Source organism: Gouania willdenowi, chromosome 8, assembly GCF_900634775.1.
Source record: "Gouania willdenowi chromosome 8, fGouWil2.1, whole genome shotgun sequence".
Lineage (NCBI taxonomy): Eukaryota > Metazoa > Chordata > Actinopteri > Blenniiformes > Gobiesocidae > Gouania > Gouania willdenowi.
This window is the reverse complement of record NC_041051.1, coordinates 29,371,918-29,396,918: the sequence shown is the minus strand read 5'-3', so window position 1 is coordinate 29,396,918 and position 25,001 is coordinate 29,371,918. Positions and strand designations below refer to the sequence as shown.

The following is a 25,001-nucleotide window of genomic DNA, read 5'->3' as shown; positions in this document are numbered from 1 at the left end:
CCGACTGTAAATATCGCAGTGGATTGACATTTATTTAGAATTTTTTAGTGACATTTATGCATTTTTATAGTTTATTTGTTGCTAATCTTAATAAAAATAAAACTTTTTATTTTTGTTCAGCTGTTTATTGCATTCCTGAATATAGAGTGAAAATAAAAGCTAAATCCTGGGAGTCATTATGAGTGTTGGGTTTATTCCTTTTGCATAGTTGGTCTTATTAAAATAAACTGTCCTTAGACAGAAGAAGAGAAGAAAGGATAAAACAAGAAAACACAGGACAATAAACGAAACAAAACAAAGACATGAAAGAGTAAAATAAGACGAGCATTGGAATAAATGGTGTAAAACTCAATCGTTTCTATTCATATTGATTCAATAAATCAATGGTTAGTTTCTATTTGTTGTAAATTTAGTTTCTCACGTGACAACTATAAACTGGAAAAGGACAAGTCCATAAGATTTATTTCATGTGATCATCTTCCATTATTTACAATTTCACACTCTGAAGTAACCTTTAGTTGTATTTCTGCCAATTATTTAACCTCCAAACTTATCATTTATCATTACTTCATCTTTTATGTTTGACTGATTAAAATACCTCTGCTAACATAAAATATTTAAAAAATGTTTATAATAATTTGAGTATAAAGTCAGTATGAATCCATATTATTAGGGTTTCTCTGTGTTAAATAAAAAGCTGAAAACTACCAAACAACAACTGACAACAGAATACTTCTCACAATGCTGGCACAGTTTGATAAAACAAGATATTTAAATATTTACTGTACCTCCGAGTGTATGAATATAACAATTAGAACTGAGGCGACTTGGTTTCAGACGAAGGCCTGAGGTGTAAAGTAAGCAGTGCATTGTGAGGTATTTAACAGGTCAGTGTCTGAGTTAAAAGCAGCCCAGAGCCCATTCTGCTCAATATCAGGCATAATTAACTGGAGTTGTTACTTTTTGTCCAACATAGATCAATAAATCAACAACCATTGGTTGGAAAAAAAAATATTGATCTCCACTGTAAACAGTTTGGGTGCAGATTTTAAATCTATCAAAATATATATATATATACATTTTTTTTTTTTTTTTTAATCAATAATTACTTTTCGACGTCTACACAATAGTTTCATTGAAAAGAAACTTGTTGCACTTTATTTTATGATGGCAGTGTGTAAAACTGCATTTTCTTTTTTTCAGTGAAGATGAGTGAGTAATTCGGACAGAGCTGAGAGGGCGTGGGAGTGGGCTCTCCAGTGACTGGATAACAACATTGGAACATAGGGATGACATCATCACTGTAGAGGTAGGACTGATGACATCATTGCTAGAGATAGGGACCAATGTTCTAATATTCCAATATTCCAAAATGGGAGGGGTGATGTCATCAGAGTTCCAATCAGAATGTTCTAACTGATGACGTCATGATAAACGCGGGTTAAACCAAACGGGACATGACAGGAGCGTCTGAGCCGCACGCACTATTACTATTCTACAAATCACTTTTGGTTGCACCATGCCAAAAAAATCGACATGCAGGGCGACAGCGGAAGATGCTGAGTCACCTGAAGTCCGAAATGCACACCTGGCCAGCGACGCTGCAAAGCCAGACGGCGTGCAGCAGAAACGTGACGCTTTAACACGACAGAGTACGTGCACCTCTTTATACATCCAACCTTTAAGCACATACTCATTTGGCCAAAACTGACATCTCTACTTAAGGTAGACTTCCAAAGGGCACTGTACTAGTAAATAATAGATAGGATGTTTTGAAGCAAATAGTTTTGACTCAAGTTGTCCTCAGAATGATCAATATCTTCTGATGAACATTTACAGCAACTTGATTTTTCATCTCTACGTTGAATTTTGCTATTAATTGGGTAGAATATCACAATATATCGTGATATCATATCGTGATACGTATCTTAATGCAACATCCTTGCCAATACTCACCTCTAATAAACAGTCGGTCAGTAAAGATTTGCGCATTGCATTGTGGGATGTGGAGTCCTGTAGATGGATTAATTATTTTTTTTCCTTCATTCTTACAGTTTATTTATCTTTATCTGATGAAAATCAATTGTCTCCAGCTGCTTTGATATAAAAACGGTCAGATTAGAAGTCAGAACTAACCATGTTGATACATTTACTAGGGCTGGGAAATATATCAAGATTCAAGTTATACCGAGTTTTCTATTTTGGCAATATAGAAAATTACAATGTCACTTGGCTCAGGTGGTAGTGGGTCGTCTTCTGATCGAGAGGTTGGGGGTTCGATCCCAGTACCTGACTATGTGTCGAAGTGTCCTTGGGCAAGACACTGAACCCTAAGTTGCTCCCAGTGGTCGACTAGCGCCTTGCATGGCAGTCTGTCCCACTGGTGTGTGAATGTGAGAGTGATTGGGTGAATGAGCTGATATGTAAAGCGCTTTGAGACTGCTTCAGTGTGGTGATAAAGTGCTATATAAAATCAAGTCCATTTACCATCCATTTATTAATATATATTTTTTATTTTATAGTTTATTTTGTATTAAAATACTTGTTTTGGGAGTTGCTGCTTTTGCTACTTCTACTTCTTGGATCGCTGAGTGCACACTACAAAACTCTAGAGAGACTTCACAGTCACATTACCCCCATTCTTTCCAGTCTTCAAAATCAGAATCACAAATGTTTTATTTGCCCAGTACAGTTTTTAAGACCGCACAAGGAATTTGACTTGATAGTCGGTGCACGGAACAAAAAACAAAGAAAAAGCCAGCAAAAATTATAATAATAATAATAATGATAAATATAAAAGATGAGGGATAAATTGGCTTCGTTGGCATCCAGTCAGTTTTCGCATTGAGTTAAAAATTCTAGTCTTGACTTTCCGTGCGATGCATGGTCAGGCCCCTCAGCACATCACTGACTTGTTGTACCCCTACACTTCAGGGCGTACCCTTCAGTCATCAGGCCAGGGTCTCCTTATGATCCCAAAGACTCATTTTAAAACCTGGGGTGACTTGGCGTTCCTGGCAGTAGCACAAAGACTCTGGAATAGTCTACATCAGTCCCTCCGTGAGCTTGACGGTGTAGAGTCTTTTAAAAAGCATCTGAAGACCGCGCTTTTCGGAAAGGCTTTTGGGTAAATTGCTTTTAATTTTTATTATCTTTTTATGATGTTCCTACTGTTGTTTTAAATTCTTTTGTGTTTTATTTTCCTTTTGTGATGTTGCTGCTGTTGTTTTAGTTTCACCTTTGGTTGTACAGCACTCAGAGATTTTATCTGTGAAATTTTGTCTGTCTGTGTGTGTGTGTGTGTGTGTGTCACTCCCAGCTGTTGCTGGTAAAGAAGGGGTCTTGGTACGTGCAGGACGATGTCACGACAACGATACAGTTACAGCCCAACAGTCAATACATACATAGAAAGTAGGTCAACGTGTAATCTGTTAGAGGTCAGCTGCCAGTGTGTGAGTGTGTGTGTGTGTGTGTCCCTGCTTCAGTCTGCCCAGAACAACTGGTTTCTGCTTTTTTTTTTTTCCTCTTCTACGACTATACCACTTTGGATGAGGGACGTAGGCCAAAAATGGACGGAAGTTCCAAAATGTACTTATTGAAATAGAAATATTGTTATTATTGAGCTGAAATTGCAACATGACAGGGATCATACCCTCATTTAGCGCAATAAAAATTGGTAGTGGAAGCACCTGAATTTCGAACTCTCAAATATCGTTAAAAAGTTTCTACGGTTTCGTGATGAGGTTTATCAGATGTTTTCAATATTGAAATGTGTCGCAAAAGCGCTATGGAACACAACCTTCAATGGAAACAACTGTTCAATTATACTATGTCAACATTTAGAAATATTGCTTTTATCTTGCGAAAATCTGTAATGGAAATTCAGCTTTTGTCTTGCTGAAGATGGGAGGACTTGAGCTTCTTTTAGGTGCTAGATGGCAGCTTTTTCCATCACAGCCTCATTTCTCCTCGGTTAACCACAGCCTTTAGCTTCATAAAACCATTGGGAAAAGTTGGAACCATTGAGAAAATCATTGAGAAAACCATTGGGAAAAGTTGGAACCATTGAGAAAATCATTGAGAAAACCATTGGGAAAAGTTGGAACCATTGATCATTTTGGGACTGAGTTTATCCATGCTTGATCCACTATAACAAAGGTTTACGCAAATTGGAAAATCATCTGTATCTTTAGCAAAGGAACGCATTTTAAAAAAGGACAAATTTAAAAGGTTTTACCATTACTTAGTCACAAAATATTTGTGCAACAGGATCCACTAAACATTCCTGACATAACGTTGACAAACCAGTAGTTCCAGCAGGAGCAGAGAGACTAGTCCACCCCCACTGCTGCGTCTCCCAGTAACAGAGTGAGGAGTGACAGAGCAAACACGTGTGCATGGTTGGCACTGTGCGTGTGATAGATAGGTTGTGTTTCAAAAGCAAAATCCAAGATGTGATATACGTGCTAAGCTGGTCAAGTGAGCATCAAGTTTTATAATAAAAGTTACAAGTTTGGACCAAAAAGTCATAATTTGAGACACCAAGTACAACATTTGAAACACAATTAAACAATGTTGCATCAGTTTGCATTAAAGCAGGTAAATGTGCACTATGCTAGTTCAGGTTCACAATATAATGGTATGAAAAAAGTTTTCCAAATTCGCCAGATCACATTTTGCCTTGTTCCTATTGATATTTTGAACATCTGTACCATTAGGCCAATATAACATCTGTAAAGGGTGGCACATTTTCACATTTTTTATTGCTCAACCAAAGAATGTGTAACTTTCACAGATATCAGTAAATTTAATGATATAAAGGGAACTTAGGGAGGTATGGTAATTAATAATTTCTCCCTGTATTTATAGTAAATTAGTTCACACAGTTCAAACACTATTCCTGAAAATAGAAAAAACTTCAACATAAAAAAGTGTGCCACCCATTAATGTGCAGCGACTGACTACATATTTGGGAACAGATTCTTACAATGTTAATGTGAACAAGGCAAAAAGCGATCTGGCAAAATTTGGTGAAAATTAATTTTGTGACTCACCCTAATATTGTGGACAGAACTGTTGCACAGATGACTCCAGTTTTTGACTATTACTTTTATTATTTATGACCAGGGATAGACCGATATGGATTTTTTAGGGCCGAAGCCAATCCCATTTTTTTTCCCATCAGCCTTAGCCAATGACCGATACGGACTGCCGATTTTCTTGAGCCAATATTTGGAGCCGATACTATACTTTTGCTTCCTCAGTTTACATCATAAAAATTACACAATGATGATAACAAATAGTACAAGCCTCAATTTTTAAAAAAGGAACATTTATTGAAATTAACAAAGGAAGGTAGAACGACAACAAGTAAAAAATATTTAACAAATATTAAAAACAGGTGACGTAGAACGAGAACAAGTAAAAAATATTTCTGCTCTCTGTAAATAATGCGAATCGGTGAAAGCAGTAGCCCGCGTCGGCTGATGCCGATACATGTAAAAACTGCATAAATCGGCCGATAATATCGGCCGGCCGATGTATCGTTCTATCACTATTTACGATCATTAGTTTGTCCATCACACGGGGTGAGGTACGATCATACTGCAGTAGAATGATATCCTAACTGTAAACAAAGACTATAACACATTAAACAAAAGAGTAAAACGTACTGGAGTTCAAAGACAAATTATTTAAAACATTTTAGACAAACCTTCAAATATAAAACAGGAAGTCTGCACTAGATAGACAGGAACTTAAAAATAAGGCTCAGTTAATTTTAGGGCTGGTTACTCATCCCACTTTCCTGATTCTATTGCGATTATTTAAGTCTTGATTCGATTACAAACTGATTTTTGATTAATAACGATTATTTATCTTCATTTAACATCAGTCAGCTGCTGAATTACTTGATTTCTCTTTGAGTAACACATCACAGCACCTTTAATATCGTACAGTGTAACACAAATATCCGAATTAGGAGGAATTGCCTGGTTTGTATTAAAATGTGAAAAAGGTAAATCTCTATAAAGCAAGGAATCTCTGTCTGTCTGTGGCTCAAATAGCTCTGCGGTTCAGGGACAGACACAGATGAGACTTTCAACATGGCTGCTGCTTGGTTCGATGGTGTGCCACGTCGCATGTGTTTGGACGCCCCACCCCCACGCCCCACGGGAGCGGACAATTTTAAGAACTGATGCTGACAGGTAGTCCTGGTAACTCAGGATAACTTAGAACAACTCAATGTTGACAGGTAGTCATGGAGACTCAGGATAGAACAGCTCAATGTTGACTCTCTGAAGTGTCTTGCGATAACACATGTTATGAATTGGCACTATACAAATAAAGATTGATTGATTAGTGAATAACAAAATAAAAAAACAAGAATCAACAGAAGAAAGTTCCTTTGTAGTTCAAACTCTCTCTTGGCTGCAGATGTATGCTAGCCTATATTACGGTGCTAAATATATACATACTTCCTACTTACACTGCACGAAAATTTTGGATTCAGCATGCCACGTTGAGCTCCGCCCCGATCTGCAGACTGCAGTCAGGGACACTTGAAAGCCAACAGGAGCTTCATGGTGTGTTCGATCAAGTGCACCTCAAATCACACCAAAGCTTAAATTTAAGAATTGATTCATAATCAAATATCGATATTGTTTATTTTTTTCCACCACCTCTAGTTTGTTTTGTAACCTTTTTTGCTTAAAAATAAAGATGTGTGTTGCTTTACACTTTCACATAAACCCATGAATTCCTACCAGTCATACAGATGGAGGAAAGCTACATCCACACCCACAATTTTCCATTGGGAATGTGCCTGTTCCATGGATCAACTGACTTCTTTCTACAGTGTCTTTGGAAAGAGACCAAACTGTGTCATTCTGAAACTAAATATTGTGGTAAACATCATGGCTCAACAGTCACTGTAAGAAATCCCAAATTTACAAAACTCAAACATTGAAATAGTTTTGCTAAGTTTTAGTTCCTGTATTGTGAAGCTGGGAACACATCTAGTTTAAATCTAGCAGTGATTTTTTTTTTTCACTTGGCGTTTTCAAATCCAGTAAATGATTTCTAGGTCTGTAAGTATTTATGCATTTATTCGGCAAACTTTGTCAACAAGTAACTAACTACCGTACAAATGTTCAAAAGACAAGCTTTAAAACCCCACGGTACAGAATCATAAAGTCCTTGTGATATATTTAGATTCCAAGACACATTATAGCCACCCGATACACAGTAGGATTGCTAATGGTGAAAGTACAAATGAAATGTGTGATGTACTCTTTAATGTTGTATTATTTATTCCTCTTATGACATACAGTGAATTAACTTTAATGAATCATATCTATATTCAATTAAGGAGCAAAGTTGGAACAAATATCTTAAACTACTCAAAAATATAAAGCAGTAATAAACCACTTTTATAAAAGTGGAGGCCGAAGAATGTGACTGCCTGATCCAAGGGTCATACTATCAACATTCATGTCAGCATTTAGAATAATAACAAATCTGAGCATTAACACAGGGAAGAACACAGCGTTTTCTGTTATATTTTAGTTGTGATTTTGTGTGTTTTTGGAGTGTACTTTTTATAATTTAGCATACTTTTTGTGTGTATTTTCATTATTTTGTGTGTCGTTAGAGTCATGGTTTTGGGGTCATCTTGTGTATTTATTTATTTATTTTTTTATCATTTTCTTGTTTGTGCATATTTTATTGTAAAAAGAAAAAAACGTATGTCAATTTTTTTGTGTTACATTTGACCAGTTTTACAGCAATATTTGTGATTTTTTTTCTCTCAATGTTAAATCTAAATGTTAAATCTAAATCCACATGTTAAATATAAATATTAAATCTAAATGCTAAACCAATGCTAAAATAAATCAAATTAATTTCTTTAAGTGCATACATTGTTTCTCACAGAGAAACTAAAACCTGATCTAAACATTGACTCACTACATTGAACATTTGATGTGGTTTTTCTTTTATTTTGTATATGCTACATTTTTACTATTGCAATGACACATCATCAGTAGGGTAAAACTAACCGGTCTCACGACGCTCTGAATGCTAAATGTTAAATCTAATTCGATGTTAAATATAAATCTTAAATGTTAAATCTAAATGCTAAATGTTCAATCTAAATGTTAAATGTTCAATCTAAATGTCATGGGTGAAACTAAATATTTAGATAATATGCAAATTCACCATTTAGATTTAGCATTTAACATTAATATTAAGATTTAACAGTTGGAATTAACAATTAGATTGAAAATGTAACATTTAGATTTAACCATGATAATATATTTTATGGCAAAAAATCTCACAAATTTCACAAACATTGCTGTAAATCTGGTCAAATAATAACATTTTTTTTTTTTTAAATTCACATACGCTTTGTACACGTGGTTTGTTGCTAAATGTTGCAAAAAAAATAAAATAAATAAAATAAAAAGTTGCAGTTATATTTTAGCATGCACGCGCCCCACGTCTGTGAGCCATGACGGAGGTTTATCTTCTCTTCTAGTAGCACAACATCTCTGTGGCGCTTCCTATATATTTATTTGATTAAAAAGAAGAAAGTCTGGCTTTAAATGTAAAGACATTTAGGTTTTTGCTGCAGTCACCGACAGCATCGAACAATAATCACACACACACTGTTGTGTATCATCACAGACGTCCATTCATGCTTCCTCCATCTCTCCCACACACACACACACACACACAACATCCCAACAAAGACACACAGCGGCCCGCTGAAAGCCGCAGCTGTTCCACCCCTGCACTCACTAACGTGTACCTGAAGCGTATGGAGGCTGTTTTTCCCGGTGTGATGGTCGCTGCCTTCTCGGTTCGTCCTCAGAAACCACCTCGGTCCGTCTCCGTGTCAGTGAAAGCAAAGCGCCAACCGACCATCAGTCAAGTAAGGACGGGAAATGGGAGGGTCTTGGTTGCTAGGCAGCGACCTCACGCATGCGCATCGGCCGCTGAGTTAGCCCACATTAGCTACATTTGCTATACGAGACATAGGCAACTGGCGGCCATGGGGGCCACAGATGGAAATGAATATATAGCCCTATAATACACAGAAATACTCCCAAAACACACAAATACACAGCAAAAGGCAAAAAGTACACAAAAAACAACAACATATACATAGAGAATAGCTGAAAAGACACACAAACTGTCAACAAAATAGCACCAAATGACAGGAAAATACAGGAATTGACAACAAACATAAATATAGTCAATGTTTAATCTAAATGTTATGTCTAAATTCTAAATAAGGAACCAGTTTGTCCAGTACTTCCAGTAAACACTGGATTATGCAATCTAGAGGTATTTAAAGCATTGAGCAATGCCTGTTTTTTGTGTACACCTGTGTATGGTAACGACGCCAATCTCTGATGCTGACCTAAAACTCACTAATAAAGTGTTTCAGTAATGATCTTTGATTTCACAGTAGTTTCCCCTTAAAATTAGATGTCCTAAAGTCAAACAAAACCACATAAATTACTTTCCAACAACATAATTATTCACTTTCACTAACAAAAACTCTGCTGTTGCCAGGCAACAGTCGGTGCTTGAAGGCGGCCATTTCTCACGAAACCAAAGGCTCGAAGTGATGTTGTACGGGGCGACCGTGGTAGAGTGGGTTGTCCAGTGACCGAAGGGTTGGGGGTTCAAATCCCGCTCTAACCGAGTCAATGTATTGCCTTGTATGAATTGTGCATGTATGGAGGCGCGAAATGGCAGCCACGCCTCTGCTCCAGGGCAGCTGTGGCTACATTGTAGCGTACCACCACTGGTACGCTACAATGGTGTCACTGGTATGACTGTGTGAATGAATAATGGTTTCTGTAATGTGCTTTGAGTGTCCTCGAAGAAAGCGCTATATAAATCCAAGCCATTATTGTACATATACTGAGTTTGTTTTGGGATGTTGAAGAAAAACCTCCATTTTATGTTTGTAGGTGTAGATTGGAGCAGAATTACATGTGAAAATACATTATACTCTTATCTACAAGTTAAAAGAAAGGGAGTGGTTCTCAACCTTTTCAGCCCGCGACCCCCAAAATAAAGTTTCTAGAGACCGGTTTCTAGTGAATGAGGTAAATCCTTGTTTTAATCAGAAAAAAAAAATGGGTTAAAAGTGTCCAAAAATGGTGGAAAAGGTGGTGAAATGGGATTTTAAAAACAGAAATTGGTTGAAAGTTGCAAATTGGAGTAAACTCAAACGGACAGAAAAAGTGGTAAAAAAAAAAAGGTTCAAAGTGTCAATATTGGAACAAATAGCTGGAATAATTAGTTTAAACATAAAAATAAAGGGCATGACAAATCGTGAATGTGGTGAAGTTGGCAAAAGTAAGCATGAAATATGGTGAAAAGAGGAGAAGTGGCAGAAATGGGAGTAATGGAGCAAAAATGTATTAAAAGGAGCAAAAATATGGCAAGAAAAATATATGAAAATAGGTCAAAATATGGCAAATTTGGCTTCGTTGCAGAAAATTGTGGATCAACATATGTGCGAAATTAGGTGGCAAAAGTGGTGGAAAGGGTTTATAAGTGCCAACGATTTACAGAAAAGGCATTGAAATTGATGGAGAAGTGGCAGAAATGGGAATAATGTAACAAAAATGCATTAAAAGGAGCAAAAATATGGCAAGAAAAAATTATGAAAATAGTTTAAAATATGGCAAATTTGGTTTAGTAGCAGAAAAACGATATAAGTAAAAATGGGCTCAAATTGTTAAAACCTATTTTATGTTTGTAGGTGTAGATTGGAGCAGAATTACATGTGAAAATACATTATACTCTTATCTACAAGTTAAAAGAAAGGGAGTGGTTCTCAACCTTTTCAGCCCGCAACCCCCAAAATAAAGTTTCTAGAGACCGGTTTCTAGTGAATGATCCTTGTTTTAATCAGAAATAAAATGGGTTAAAAGTGAACAAAAATGGTGGAAATGGTTGGAATAATTAGTTTAAACTGGCAAATAACGAGTGTGACAAATCGGGAATGTGGTTAAATTGGCAAAAGTAAGCATGAAATATGGTGAAAAGAGGAGAAGTGGCAGAAATGGGAGTAATGGAGCAAAAATGTATTAAAAGGAGCAAAAATATGGCAAGAAAAATATATGAAAATAGGTTAAAATATGGCAAATTTGGTTTCGTTGCAGAAAAAGGGTAAAGATGAGCAGAATTACATGTGAAAATACATTATACTATTATCTACAAGTTCAAAAAAAGTTATGTTATGGCGTTTTTCGACATGTCGGATGAACCCATGAAGAATAACACAGAAAACAAGCAACATGTATTTTCCTTGTTGTTTATTGGTCAATATTTCTCACAAGCAGTAGTAATCATTGTCATAATAGTGCACTTTTCTTTTTTTTGTATTTAGACTAAAGACATTTCTCTTTGTCGTTTTGTCATCATCATTCATTGTGTTTGTCTTTTGACCCGCCCGCTCCCACGCACCTCCTCCTCCTCCTCCTCCTCCTCCTCCTCCCAAGCAAAAGTCTTCTTCTTCTACTTCTTCAGCCTGAAAAAAAAGTTTCTTTCGACCGCGTTGTTGCGGTGGAGTGGAGGCGCCGGCAGAGGTTGGATGTGTTGTGAAGCAGGAATGAAAGGTTGAACATGATTATACACATTTTTCTATTTGCAGAGAGGAGAAAAAAGAGTGACCATGATGAGGGGAATAGAGATGTACGATGACTACAGTGTCGATAAAACATAGTGAGCGCTACATAGATAATGAATGGCATACAATGGAGAAGGAGACAAGCACACAAATGTGCATACAAATGTATACAGCAACCGCATGGAAGTACATAAAATGTGTACAAGAGGGGGTGATTAAATACTCGAGTGGAGGTGAGATAAGTGCATTTGGGACAAAGAGAGGTGTGGAGGATACAAAGAGAAGATGGAGGAGGATGTAGAAAATGCAAAGTGTAAAGGAGAGAGAGAGAGAGAGAGAGAGAGGATGAGAGTTCTGCTCTCCTTAATATCTATTATTTTTGCATAAACCATTTTTTTTCTTCAAACGTTCCAAACATACAAAATGTACTCAGTGTGTATAACTTCTCAACTTTGACCTTAAGGATGTACCCAATAAAAAAAAAGCTGAATTCATCAATACCTGTCATTATAATCACGGTGAGCACAAGGATGAATAAATATACATAGTAGTACAGCCATAACATTACGACCACTGCTAATAGAGGAGACAAACAAAGTAGATAATAGATCTAATCACTGATAACTTTATCTGTGTTCTGTTTTAATCTGATTTTATGTCTCTATTTAATCCCTTAGTCATCATCAGCCCACTTTTGGAAATAAAACTTGTTCCCAAATGCTTTCCTATCCAGGGGTGGAGCAGCGATTTTAAAAATAAGGGTCGACTCCCAATTTAGTTTATCCAATTAATTTACTAAAACCATGATAAAGCTGTTATTAAGTCAGTGGTACTCAACATGTGGCTCCTTTTGCCTTAATTTTAATTATTATTTTCCCAAAAAACCTTAAAAAGGGGAAACTTTTTAACCCCTTTTTACCTTTTTCTTTGGCCATTTTGCAACTTCTTTTGTCCCATTTCCAAAAAAATATGACCCTTTTTTGTTTTTTTAGATTTTATCTTTGTTTTGCCAATAAATCGTTTTTCCCCTAATTTTTGTAAGTTCTTTTTCACACTTTTATCCAATTTTAACCATTTTTTTGCCACTTTTAATTCAAATAAGCTACATTTGGCCCAATAAATAACACCTGTTTCCCTTTTCTCCTACATTTAGCCTCTTTTTCTTCCACATTTTTGCCCCTTTTTCACTATTGTTTCACATATTGCTCATTTAAGTTACCTGTTTCCTCTGTTTTTGTCAATTTTTTTGCCACTCTTTACTGCTTTTGGCCCATTTTAGTCACTTTTCACCCTTTTTTTTTTTACCACCTGTTACTCATTTCTGTCACTTCACTTAGACTTTACTTGTTGCTGAAAACACCAGCTTTGTTAAATGGCTGGCTGTGATTGGCCTGATCACCATTCAATCAATCTGACTGAACTAATACGTTTTCAACAATGAATCCCTCTGTAAAAAACTGAGGGATAAAGCTTTACTATTACTACTGCAGACAAAGATGGCGCAGTTTATTGCGTAAGTCCAAGTTTAAAAACATACTTTAAAAACTATTCTAGGCAGGTGGTCGTAATGTAATGGCTGTTTAGACATTGTTTGCATATGGAAATTATTTGTTTATTGAAATGAATCAGATGATAATAATTAAGTTAAAAAAACAATGCAAATATGATTAAAGAAAAGTACGGTATTTATCTGATGATGCTGTCATTTTAATGTTGGTTTGTGTTCACAACACACATTGTTTTCGGTCCAATCCTATCAAGCGTCGCTTTAAATCAAGTTATTCGTACTAATTGTAAGACTTTGGCCCCTGGCAGGAATTCAGAGGCTAAGGCACTGCACAAATTGTACAGCAGTGTGCTAAGTTAAGCTAAAAACTAGCTTGATAACATGCTATCAGTTCTCAGTTAGCTTAGCAAATATTTTGTAGATTTTTCAGGGATAGCCACTAATTGTTAAATTAGAAATTACTTACTGTATATCTTGACATTTTCGTCAATTAATTTGCTTAAAAGTCTGTTGAGCTGACTAACCTACTGACTGTGCTAACGTCATTAATGCAAATGATGAAATATTACATATAGGCTAATACATAATATTTATCCAGAAAGTCCAAACAATTCTTCATTAGCTTAGCAAATATTTTGTGCATTTTTCAACAATAACACGCTTTTACTGTATGAATCAATGTTTTCAGCTTGTGGGAAGAAAATTAAACTAGCGTGGCCAACGAGCTGTTGACCAAAACAAACCTGTTAGCATGCTAACGTTTCCTAATCTGGCAACACTTTTGCTAACAGTGTTTTTTAGAACACGCCAGTCGATGTTAATGACTAAGCATATATTTTTACTTGATGATGATTTTTTTTTTTTCACTAGCAGTGCACTGAAGTAGTTTCTATTTTTGCTGGATTGATCGTAACATTCATGCTAATATGCTAACATCCTGTAGCCTACTGACTGTTTTTAAAGTTTTTGATTGACTGAAATGGATTAGTACACATTACTAAGGGTAGCATTTATTTCTAGGCTATCCTGATAGCCTAGCAAACATTTTCTTATAACGCTGACATGTTATCCAGCAGTATGTTAAATGATTACTGCTAATATGGCAACATGCTAGTACATTTAGAAATAGGAATTCAGCAGTTTTCAGGTGTTATTTTTGCAAAATCAATATTTCAACACCGTCTTATTAATGTAAGCCAATAATATATATGCAAATCAAGGGGAACAGCAAGGGAATTAGCAAATTAATAAACAAAAAAAAGTGTTTTGGTGACTCACAAACCATCTGTGAAACATTTTCTGTACATTTTAAAGATGTTTACCCTTATATTAAGTCATAAAAGACATCTGAATTAATATAGGAGCAATATTTCAGTTTAAACAAGGAAAAATCATAAGGAATGAACAAACTTTGAAGAGATTTTTGAAGAAATTGAAGAAGATTGGGAAAAATGGTTAGAGGTGGTTGCTCTTTGGACCCTGTTTCATCTGTAAAATATATATATATATATCTTATCAACCAACAAAAAAGCAAACTAAACACTTGGATATTTAAATGATGGAGTGAGTGAATGAATGAATGTCCAAAAGTTTAAGTTTTACATTCACGATGAGTGCCAACATCTGTTTTGCTGGTGCTAAACACAACAGAATAAAGAAAAACATACAACCCTACAAACACTGAACATAGCAGAGTAGCCGAATATAAAATATAAAGTGAGGTGCAGTAACAAAGTCAAACAAATACATTTCATTCATCATTTTGGCTTATTTGTTCCTTTTCCAGGCAGCATATAGCAGCGACACTCCTAGGACGCTTTTGTTTGTCTTTCTTTACCTTCACCTGCCTTTACACGGTGGGCTTTTGTGTGAGCGTCAGCCTCCATCATTATGGGTCTTTTGTCAAAAGAAAGGAAACGTTATTGGGAGGAGTTTTGGGCGCCAAATTGTGCAAACCTGGTTCTCCAGTTTATCTTGCTTGATAAGTTGAGTTTTACATTTTTCACACTGAGGAAACCTAAAGTGTGTTTTCTCCCCAAGCCAGTCTGGAATTTAACATTCACAAGCCATATCATGTGCAAACTTTACAGAGTGGTGTACATCCTGTAATCGTTGCATCTCGTCTAAAAAGAAAGAAAATGCTAAACTGATTGTGTTGAAAGTCAGTCCCAAAATGTAATATGACACTCTCGCCAGAATGTGACTTTAAAACCAAATAGTTTGGTGGTTTGACTTCAAAAATATAGAATAAAAGGTATTTATGTTATTGTTTCTTTTCTCTCTCAGTCAAATAGTAGAAATATCCACAGATTAAATACTATGACAATTTTTGAATCGCACCTAAAAATCAATTATTTAATTTAGTTTTTAAAGTAAGCCATGTTGGACTTAGAGAAGAGGATCAGGGCCACTGGAAAAAAACAAATAAAAACAGAGCCAGTTGTTATGAGAGACCGTTTAGGAGAAAACACAGTGAAAATGTGAAACAACAAAACAAAATCATGGGTTTACACGGTTTAGACGGTGCACTTGTACATTGATCTTGTTTGAAACACATTCAAATACACAGCCTACACAATAAAAGAAGAGGAAATATACATCTAGTCTGCCATTCACAATAAAAATACATTTTATTTATGTATTTATTATTTACATTGAAAATATTGAAAGGTCGTCTCATTTTTTTTTTTTTTTTACAATTTTTTAAATTCACATTAGATTTTTTTCGCGTTGATAAAGCTCATCATTTTTTTTTTTCACACATTGAATAGTGTGAAAAAAAAGTTGCTATTGCAGTGACTCCACTTGCTTTTCTTGTTTGCTGCTAATTATTTTTGTTGCTCTGCTGATATTCTGCAAACAGGTTATTAGCAATGACAACCATGAAGGTCAGCAATTGACGGCTATTTTGCAGCGGTGCCAACAACAACAACGAAGGCCACGAGAAGCATGCGTTGTTGTGCAAACCTCTCAAAATGGCAAACCTGGGCCTTCATTGTTGTCATTGCTAATAACCTGTTTGCAGGTTATCAGCAGAGCAAGAAAAATAATTATCAGCATTATCAGCAAACGAGAAAAGCAAGTGGAGTCACTACAATAGCAGTACTTTTATTCTCTAGCAACCTTCCGGCAACAGTATTCATGTCTATGGCAACAACAGCTACTTTCTGGTCACATTTATCAACGTCTCGTTGCACATTAATGCTTATTTTTTTTTCTTTTTTTTTTTTTTAAATTTGGAAAAAAAAAATCAGATTAAAAAAAAGTATATGTATATATATATATATATATATATATATATATATATATCCGATGAGCTTCATCAACATGTAAAAAATCTGATGTGAATTTTAAATGTAAAAAAAAATTATGCGACCTGCATTTTATATATTTATTCTGTAGGCGGTGTATTTGAATGTGTTTCAAACAGGATCAAAGTACGCCATCTAATGTTTTCACTGTGTTTGCTCCTCCTTCCTAGTGGAAGAAAAAAAAAAAATCACAATTGTAATCTTAATTTCTTTTTTTTTGTCTTCTGTATTTTATTTTTTTTTTAGTTTTTGTTATATTTCTTAATTTCTTTTTTTTTTTTCCCAGTCCTGTTTTTTTTTCTCCTTTTTTTCCATTTTCATCTGTTACTATTTGGGGACGCCTGCAAGCTCCAAAACACAACTGGAAATAAAGGTAAGACAAAAAAGATTAAATGTAAAAAAAAGAATAAACAAATATAAATTAAAACTAAATAAATAAATAAATAAAAATGAATGTGAGATTACAATTGTGTGGCCCTGATCCTCTTCCGTATCACTTTTAAAACATCGTTATACAGTATAGTATGATGTGCACCAGTCGGCGATGAATAGTTTACAGTTGTATTAAAACTTTTGTCTGACTTTAAGCTTTAAAAGCCCAAATTCTACTTTGGGCTTCTTGTCTGTTACCGAGTGAAGAGAACAATGTAAGTAGTGTTAAAGCCACCTGGAAACATCTGGGAGAGCTAATATGCTAACGTTTCATTTATTCAGACAACTTTTTAGAGTTAATTTACTTTGATCTCCTGACATGGTTTGACTGCCAACTGTTCGTCTTCCTCAGAGGCGTCTGCTGATCGCTTTGATTTGTTTTCATGAGTTATTTCTGGGCGTGGCCAACTTAACAGTTCTGTCTGGCTGGCCACGCCCCCTGCCGCTCGATCCTCTGTGGAGAAGAGAGTCCTGGGTGTGGGAGAGTGAAAATATTCCCTCAGCCCTGTTGATGGTAAAGCTCCACTTCCTGATCGCAATGGTTTATTTTGATCCAGCATTTGTGTTTGTTGGAAAGAACTCATAAGGACCCATAAAAGGGATCAGCAGACGTCTCTGAGGATGACTGACAGTCGGCAGTCAAAACATGTCAGGAGATGAAAGTACATTTCAAAGTGAATTTCCTGAAAAGGTTTGTCTGAATAAATGAAAACTTAAAGAGTAACTAAACCGCTGCTTTCTCCTGACCTGCCACTATGAGGAAAATTAAAAAATGCCTTGATTATGGGCGGGGCTCCTGGAGCAATTAAGACACGCCCAGTCTAAGCTATTAAAATCTCCAATGAACAATCTCTGCTATGCTAACTAGCTACTAATTACTCAGTATACCTATCTATTCACTCTTCTCTCAATCCAATCTACTCACCACAGATTGTAGAGCCCACAGGTGCTAGTTTTTATAAAAAGGGGCGTGGCTAACAGTTTTTGTTTGTGATGTAAGATGGTCCCAAAATGTCACATGATCTTGTTCTCAGCCAATAGCAAAAACCAATGTCACTCTGACATTTTACAACAAAATATGCCAAATTGAAATACTTTGACTACTACCAGGATCAACCAACAGCACTACTTCACACCCAAATATATTTGTTTTCAGCAGAAAAAAGCAGTTTTGGGGTTCAGTTACTCTTTAACATATTATTTCAAAAAAGAAGACAAAATTAACTTGATGGAATTATTGTGAGAGAGCAAGTCCTTCATAATATTTTGGGTAAACGACCTTCTTTCAGAGTGGGGTCATTAGATAAAAGTGACATAATGTATTCATTATTTCATTCAATGAATGTGGTAAACAGATGACAACACTAACCTCAAACTAAAGACTTTTCCAGGCTGTGTTTGTCTCTCTCTCTCTCTTGTGTGTGTGTCAGTGAGCTACTTCACGTGTGAGGGATCCTACTGATGGTTGTGGTTATAATGTCTTTGAAATGGGACTAAATCTAACCAGCTATCCCCCTATTTCTCCTCCGTTAAAGGCAATATGGTATCGTAGCTTTATCAGTGTAATTCAGAAGTAAGTGCGGGGCGTCTCCCACGTTTCAGGACGTGTAACATCCATCTGTCGGATGTTGAATCCACTGTGACCAACAGATTGGCTGTTTCTCAATAAGTTCACTTCACACTCACGTGTCAGGTGTCGGCTGTTCGAAGGTCCGCTTCGACAATCAAACTGAAATCACGGTTTCTCACAAGACGTCCACTTTGTTTCTTGTCGTATGTTCGTAAAGCAAAGAGAGGAGGGAAAAGAGCAAAGAACTCCACTTTAGGGAAGTTTGTGAAGTTGCTGATTTGTGTGATTGCTATTTGGCCGAGAGATAGTCCTTCCTCTCGAGCCTCCGAGGATTTGAACCTGAAGTTTCATGTGCTTTCTCGATCTTTTTTCCATGCCACTGTTTGGGACGTAAAGTTGAAGAAAAAAGGCTGTAAATATAGAGACGGAGGGGGGTGGGGGTTCATCATGGTACGGGTTTGGGAGAAGGGGAGTAAAAGGCCTCTGCGTCTCCTCTCGGACATTCTGGTCAGGGGTGAGCCTGAGTGCCGTTGGGCGATGACAGGAGTCTTGTCTTGTCTTTCCCAGACCCTCGCCTCTGGATTATGGACCCACTGTTTCCATCCACTGCACGCTCTGGCTCCGCCTTCTCGGGGTCCGTCGTGCGGGAGTTCTGACACGAAGCATTGCTGGGCTGACGCGAGAGCTGGCCATTCTTCTCATCTGGGTGACAATATTAGAATATTGAGTAGATTCAAGAACAAACCCATACTTAGCAGAGGTGTTTTAGTTGTCAGTTTGTGTGATTTTGCAGTCATTGTTTGTGTCTTTGTTGTTATTTTGCCTATTTTTCTTGTGAATTTGTGTAATTTTCTTGTCAGAGTGTCTGTGTTTTTATTGTCATTTTGCATGTTTTTCAATCATTTTGTGTATTTTTTCTCCTTTAGGGTATTTTTCTGTTATATTGTATATTGTATATGTAGTTTGGTGTGCTTTTGGAGTCTTTTTCTAATTTTCTTGTTTTGTGCATATTTTCTTGTCAGTTTGTGTGATTTTGGAGTCATTATTTGTGTCTTTGTTGTTATTTTGTGAACTTTTGTCATTTTGCACATTTTTCTTGTCAGTTTTTGTGTTTTTCCATTATTTTGTGCATTTTCTCATTTTTTGGGGTATTTTTCTGTTGTATCGTATGTGTTGTTTTGTGTGCTTTTGGAGTCCTTTTCTAATTTGTGTAATTCAATAGTCATTTTGTGTGTATTTTTATTATTTAGTGTGTGTTGTTAGAGTCCTAGTTGTGGAGTCATTGTCCTTTTCTTGTTTTTTGTGTATTTTCTTGTCAGTTTGTGTGTGATCTTGGAGTCGTTTTGTGCATTTGTTTTGAGGGCTGCAGAAAACTAGCCTGAGATGTTGGCAACTGGTGGCTCCCGAGCCACCAGTTGCCAACATCTGATAAAAGGTGTTTCACATGATGATGAAGTCATTATGTTTGATAAATGTTAGACTGGAGGTTGTGTGTTTGTGTGTGACTTACCGGCTAGTGCCTGCACGGACGGCTGGTCATGGGTGCTCAGAAGCTGGGCTTGAATGGTTTCCACCACACGTTTAAATCTGCGACTGGGACCTGAGAATAAAGACGGAGAATTGTTCTTTATTCTTTGACGTTGAATAATTAATTTTTTTTAATGAATAAGAAGCAATGATTATTGGTTTACTCAGATAACTATTAGCTTTAGCATTAATTGTTTCATCTGTTAACATAATGCTAATAACATGAATTTATTTCATTGTTCCTCCATGCGCTAGCTGTGATTATTGTCTTGTTAGCATTACTATTTGTCTCAATGAGGGGAACTTCTGTAATTATTTTTTATGATATAATGCTTAGCATTAGATGATGTTTTGTTAGTAACTTATTAAGCAAATTGCCAACATTAGTATTAGCATTGAGATTGTGCTCTACAAACTGTACACTAAACTATAAGTGCTCGCATGACCGTTATCTTTATTTTACATTGGGGAGTTCCTATACGTGCTAGTTGTCAGTATTTTATTGTTATCAATAGTATTTGTCTCAATTAAATGTCTCAATCATTTTGCTGATGCCACAAATACTTGTGTTTGAGGTTTCAGCTAATAGCTTTAGCATTAATTCGTCAAAATGTGGAAACTCTGATTTATTCAAATTTGCTTTGTCACAAGCAGATATATTTTTATTAATATCTGATTAAACGTAATCCCAACATTAGCATTAGCCTTTAATTATCACTCTAAAACTTGTGCACTGAACTATTGGTGCTAGCATAAAATGCTATCCAGAGTTCAAGGCTACCCTGACTTATTTTCCTTTACTATAAGACATATTTACTCAAAATTAGCTTATTTCCAGTCAAGTTTTTTTCTAAAATCACAGGTAAAATACAATTTGTATTATTAAATTAAAGATTAAAGCAGGAGCTAGTTTTTGAGCTAGTCCCCCGGCTAACATGCAGCCACATAAAACCCACAGTAGATAAAAAATACACATCACAAAAGTATGAACAGAAGGTATTAATAAGCTGTAATTAAACTACAGTGACTTCACATGCATTTTCATATCTTAAGTAGTTCATTGATACAGTTATCTTTTAACTTTTTAATTGCATAATTGAGTTGGTAGAGGATGTTTTAACTGCCAGGGTTGGAGTCAATTACATTTTCCAGTCACAAATATGTTTTCAATTACCCATGTTCAATTACAATTACAGTTACCAGCATTTTTTCCAATTACAATTCAATTACAAGTTTTTACTTATCCTCAGAAAGTCCATTCCAATTACATTCTCAATTACTAAAGTTAAATTACAATTAATCACAATTACTGAGCCTGAAATAAATAACCTAATCAAAGTTAACCTTCCTCTTGTGTTAGCTTTCTGTTAGCATCTCTTATGATAACAGGTCCTAAATCAGCTGTAAAATAAACTAAAAACAATTATCTATCATCTTCATTTATTTCCTATCTATTAACCTAAAATATATTCATTGATTGATTAGGTAGTACCTAATCAATGAAAATGTAAGGAAATGTGGGAAAGCTTGATATGAGATATTTTAATAATTGTTAACTACACACAGTATGTGTAGAACTGTACATATAAAACTGTAACATGGTTCCCCAGTTTTGCATTAAATCATAATTGACAAATTGTTATAGATTGTTTTCATGGCAATTACAATTACAAAGTCAATGATCTAAACTTATTTGCAATTTAATCGTGATTACGACAGCAACAGATTTTAAAATTACAATTACAATTCTGATTATGCCTTAATTGTAATTACAATTACAATTATAATTGACCCCAACCCTGGTTAACGCAGTTATGGGTTGATTGGTTAGGCTTTAGAACGTCTCTTACCTGCTATTAGAGTGAAGGTAACGCTGTAGATGCCCATCTCTTTTCTTCCCTCTTTCTCAGCTCGTTCTCTCTCTCGCTCCCTCTCTCCCTCAGAGAAAGCGATGTCCACCTACAGGAGTTAAAAAAACAGACAGGACTGATGCCTCCATGTCTATCTACTCACTCCCGTAATAATGTCTAAACCTGAACAATAAAACTTTGTCACTAATTAGTGGCAAAAATGTCTTTGGATTCATATATCAACTTTTAGCGTTCACATATCATATTGTCGTCTTGATTCTAATGTTGTAATTACCAGTAAAGGTGAAATGTATTACTTCCTTAAGTAATCACTACGTCACACTTTGTCAAACCTGTCGACCTCCACAAGAGAGAAGCAGTGGTTCTCAACCTTTTCAGACTCCCAAATTAAAAGTTCCAGAGACCAGGGACCCCCACTGTACCTGAACATTTATTCATCTGAATAATATCCACTGTTATCCAGGAAGTTTAGTATTATTTGCGCCATAGTACATAGTCATCTTAAAGATGTAAATCCTTGTTTTAATCAGAAATAAAATGGGTTAAAAGTGAATAAAAATGGTGGAAACGGTGGTGAAATGGGATTTTAAAAACCACAGAAATTGGTAAAAAAAAATTAAAGTGGCTAAAAATAGACAGAAAAAGTTGGGAACAGTAGCAATATTGCCAAAAAAGTAGCAGAAATGGGGGGATGCAATTTAAAAAGTAGGAACAGTTAGTTTAAACTGGCAAACAATGAGCATGACAAATCGTGAATGGGGTTAAACTGGCAAAAATAAGCATGAAATATGGTGAAAAGAGGTTAAAAGTGACAATAAGTGGTCAACATATAAGCAACAGTAGGTGGGAAAAGTGGTGGAAAGAGTTTATAAGTACCGAAAATGTCTTGAAAGTGAAAAAAAAATGTGCAGAAAAGGCATTAACATTTGATGTGGCAGGAATGGGAGTAATGTAGCAAAAACGCACTAAAAGGAGCAAAAATATGGCAAGAAAAACTGATGAAAATAGGTTAAAATATGGCTAATTTGGCGTAGTGGTGGAAAAGGTGTAAAAACAAGCAAAAATAGCTCAAATTGTCTTAGTTTTCTTGGTTTCTTGAAGGCAAGAAACGTTTCACGACCCTTAGGTTGAGAACCCGTGTCCTAAGTCGCCTCTCAATCCTACTTGTAAATACAAAAAGTCTTTCAGTTAAGATAATAAAACTAAAATACAACAGCTACAGATGTTATTGCTGGTCGTGTTTGTCGAGGCCTTTCGACAAAGCTGGGCCATAAAGACAAAAATGGTTCTGGAAGTTAAGCAAAGACCACAACAAACTATTATCGGAAATATAAGCATATGAAAGAGTAATACTTGAAACTTGACAGGCTTCTGAAAGACTGATGGTCCGCCGGAGGACTTGTACTCTGCTCGGAAACTGTTCTGAGACACCACGCTGTGGCTGAGGGAAGGGATCTATGGAGGAAAAGGGAACAAAAATGAAATACTCCTATAAAATGTCACAGTAATTCAGTGACTTCATCACAGTTCTGCATAGGCTGAGTGCACTCACGGAGAGAAAGGCATGAACGATGTCCGCCTTGATTGAACTGAGCGGCTTGTCTTGGATCATCACAAAGATCTGCTCTTCTTTCTCCAGGCTGATGAAGTTCCCGAACCAGGATCTCTTTGCCAGTCTGCAAACAAAACAATCCTTGTACTGTTCATTTTTTGATTATCGCATTTTAAAACCAAATCAAAATAGCAAATAAAATGTGTGGTTTCTTTGTTTTACTGATTTAAAACCAAAACAGAAATTCAGAAAGTACAAAAACCAGAAAAGCAGCATTTTTTTTTGTTTTGAGATTAAAATATGAATGGTGAAATCTTGTTCTGTTTGTGAGATATTTGGATATTTACGGGGAAATTACAGCGAGAGCTTAAAGATGCAGTCTGCAAAAAAATAGTAACTTTTTTGTCATATTTGCTAAAGCTGTCACTATGTAAAGAGGGCTTTACATCAAACCACCACCCCTTTCCCGGAGCTAGAGTGCTATCTTTTTTACAGTGTTTTTATTTTTTTTACATATTTCTTCTGTTTAGAGATTTCTTCTTGTCATATAATTTTCTACGTCTGTAAATATTTAAGTACTTTAATATGCCGGTACTTACTCTGGACTGGACTCTGGAGTCAAACTGGACATGTCCTCTGATGTCGGGACTGAAAGTTTTAAAGGAGAAAGAAGCCAAAATAAAGGAAATGTAAAAACCATTGCGTTTTTATGAATTAGCAGCATTTCATGAAGATGAAATGCTGTTTATGAAGTGCATAAACAGCATTTCATAAACATGCGCTGTTTTCTTGAGTAAACAGCACATTTAAAATGCATACTTGTAATATTCTGATTGTTTTAACATGATTAGATTCACAAAAATGAGGCATAAATCACATTTAGGACGCATGAGTTAAGCTTACATTTCTTTTCAAAGTATAATTCACAACCCTTAAAAATATTAGGTATTGTGATAACACAAGTCTTAGCGTCTAGTAATTGATAAAAAAATACTGATTAAAATGATATAATATATATTTTTAAATGATCATTATTAATTAATTGTTATTCTTTACCACACACAACATCAAACTTAAGTATTCTATACTTTCACTTTCTCAAATATAATTGTAGTCCGAATAAAATGCAGTAAAATAAACGCATCATGTTACTTTGTGCAAAAAAAACTAACTCTAGAGATAAAAATGTGTCTGGGCTCGCCAGAAATATGTGATATAAAAATGGGGTCATGACCAGAATAAGGTTGGGAACCACTGGCCGAGAGGCTCTGATTTTCTGATTCAAAATTTCCCAAATTTCTGCATCATACTGACAAACTGACTCATCATTAGAGATGCTAACAGAAAGCTAACACAAGAAGAAGGTTAAGTTTCAATGGGCTTATTTATTAAAGTGTGATAAATTGTAATTGAACTTTAGTAATTGAAAATGTAATTGTAATTTTAATTGGAAAAAATGCTGGTCACTGTAATCATAGTTGAGTTGTAGTTGTACATGGATAATTGAAGACGTACAGTAATTGTAATTAACCCCAACCCTGGTAGTGAGACACAGTATAAATAATTAATAGAACTTGT

The 25,001-nt window shown here is 35.7% G+C and overlaps 2 protein-coding genes across 5 annotated transcripts in view; both read right to left on the bottom strand.

Moving 5' to 3' along the window:
- cpt1a2b (carnitine palmitoyltransferase 1A2b) overlaps positions 1-8,944 on the bottom strand; it is a 41,946-nt gene extending 33,002 nt beyond the window's left edge. Inside the window, exon 1 of the mRNA XM_028454679.1 lies at positions 8,810-8,944. The gene's annotated coding sequence lies outside the window, so the exon portion shown is untranslated. The remainder of the gene's footprint in view (positions 1-8,809) is intronic.
- Positions 8,945-18,012: 9,068 nt separating this feature from the next.
- Positions 18,013-25,001, bottom strand: part of brsk1b (BR serine/threonine kinase 1b) — a 32,984-nt gene continuing 25,995 nt past the window's right edge. For all 4 annotated transcript variants that reach the window (XM_028455331.1, XM_028455334.1, XM_028455332.1 and 1 more), the window contains exons 15-20: positions 24,023-24,071; positions 23,424-23,547; positions 23,225-23,326; positions 21,851-21,959; positions 19,984-20,073; positions 18,013-19,175 (exon numbers count right to left, since the gene is read on the bottom strand). In XM_028455331.1, the coding sequence (XP_028311132.1) occupies positions 18,982-19,175; positions 19,984-20,073; positions 21,851-21,959; positions 23,225-23,326; positions 23,424-23,547; positions 24,023-24,071 (668 nt within the window). In that variant the 3' untranslated portion in view covers positions 18,013-18,981. The remainder of the gene's footprint in view (positions 19,176-19,983; positions 20,074-21,850; positions 21,960-23,224; positions 23,327-23,423; positions 23,548-24,022; positions 24,072-25,001) is intronic.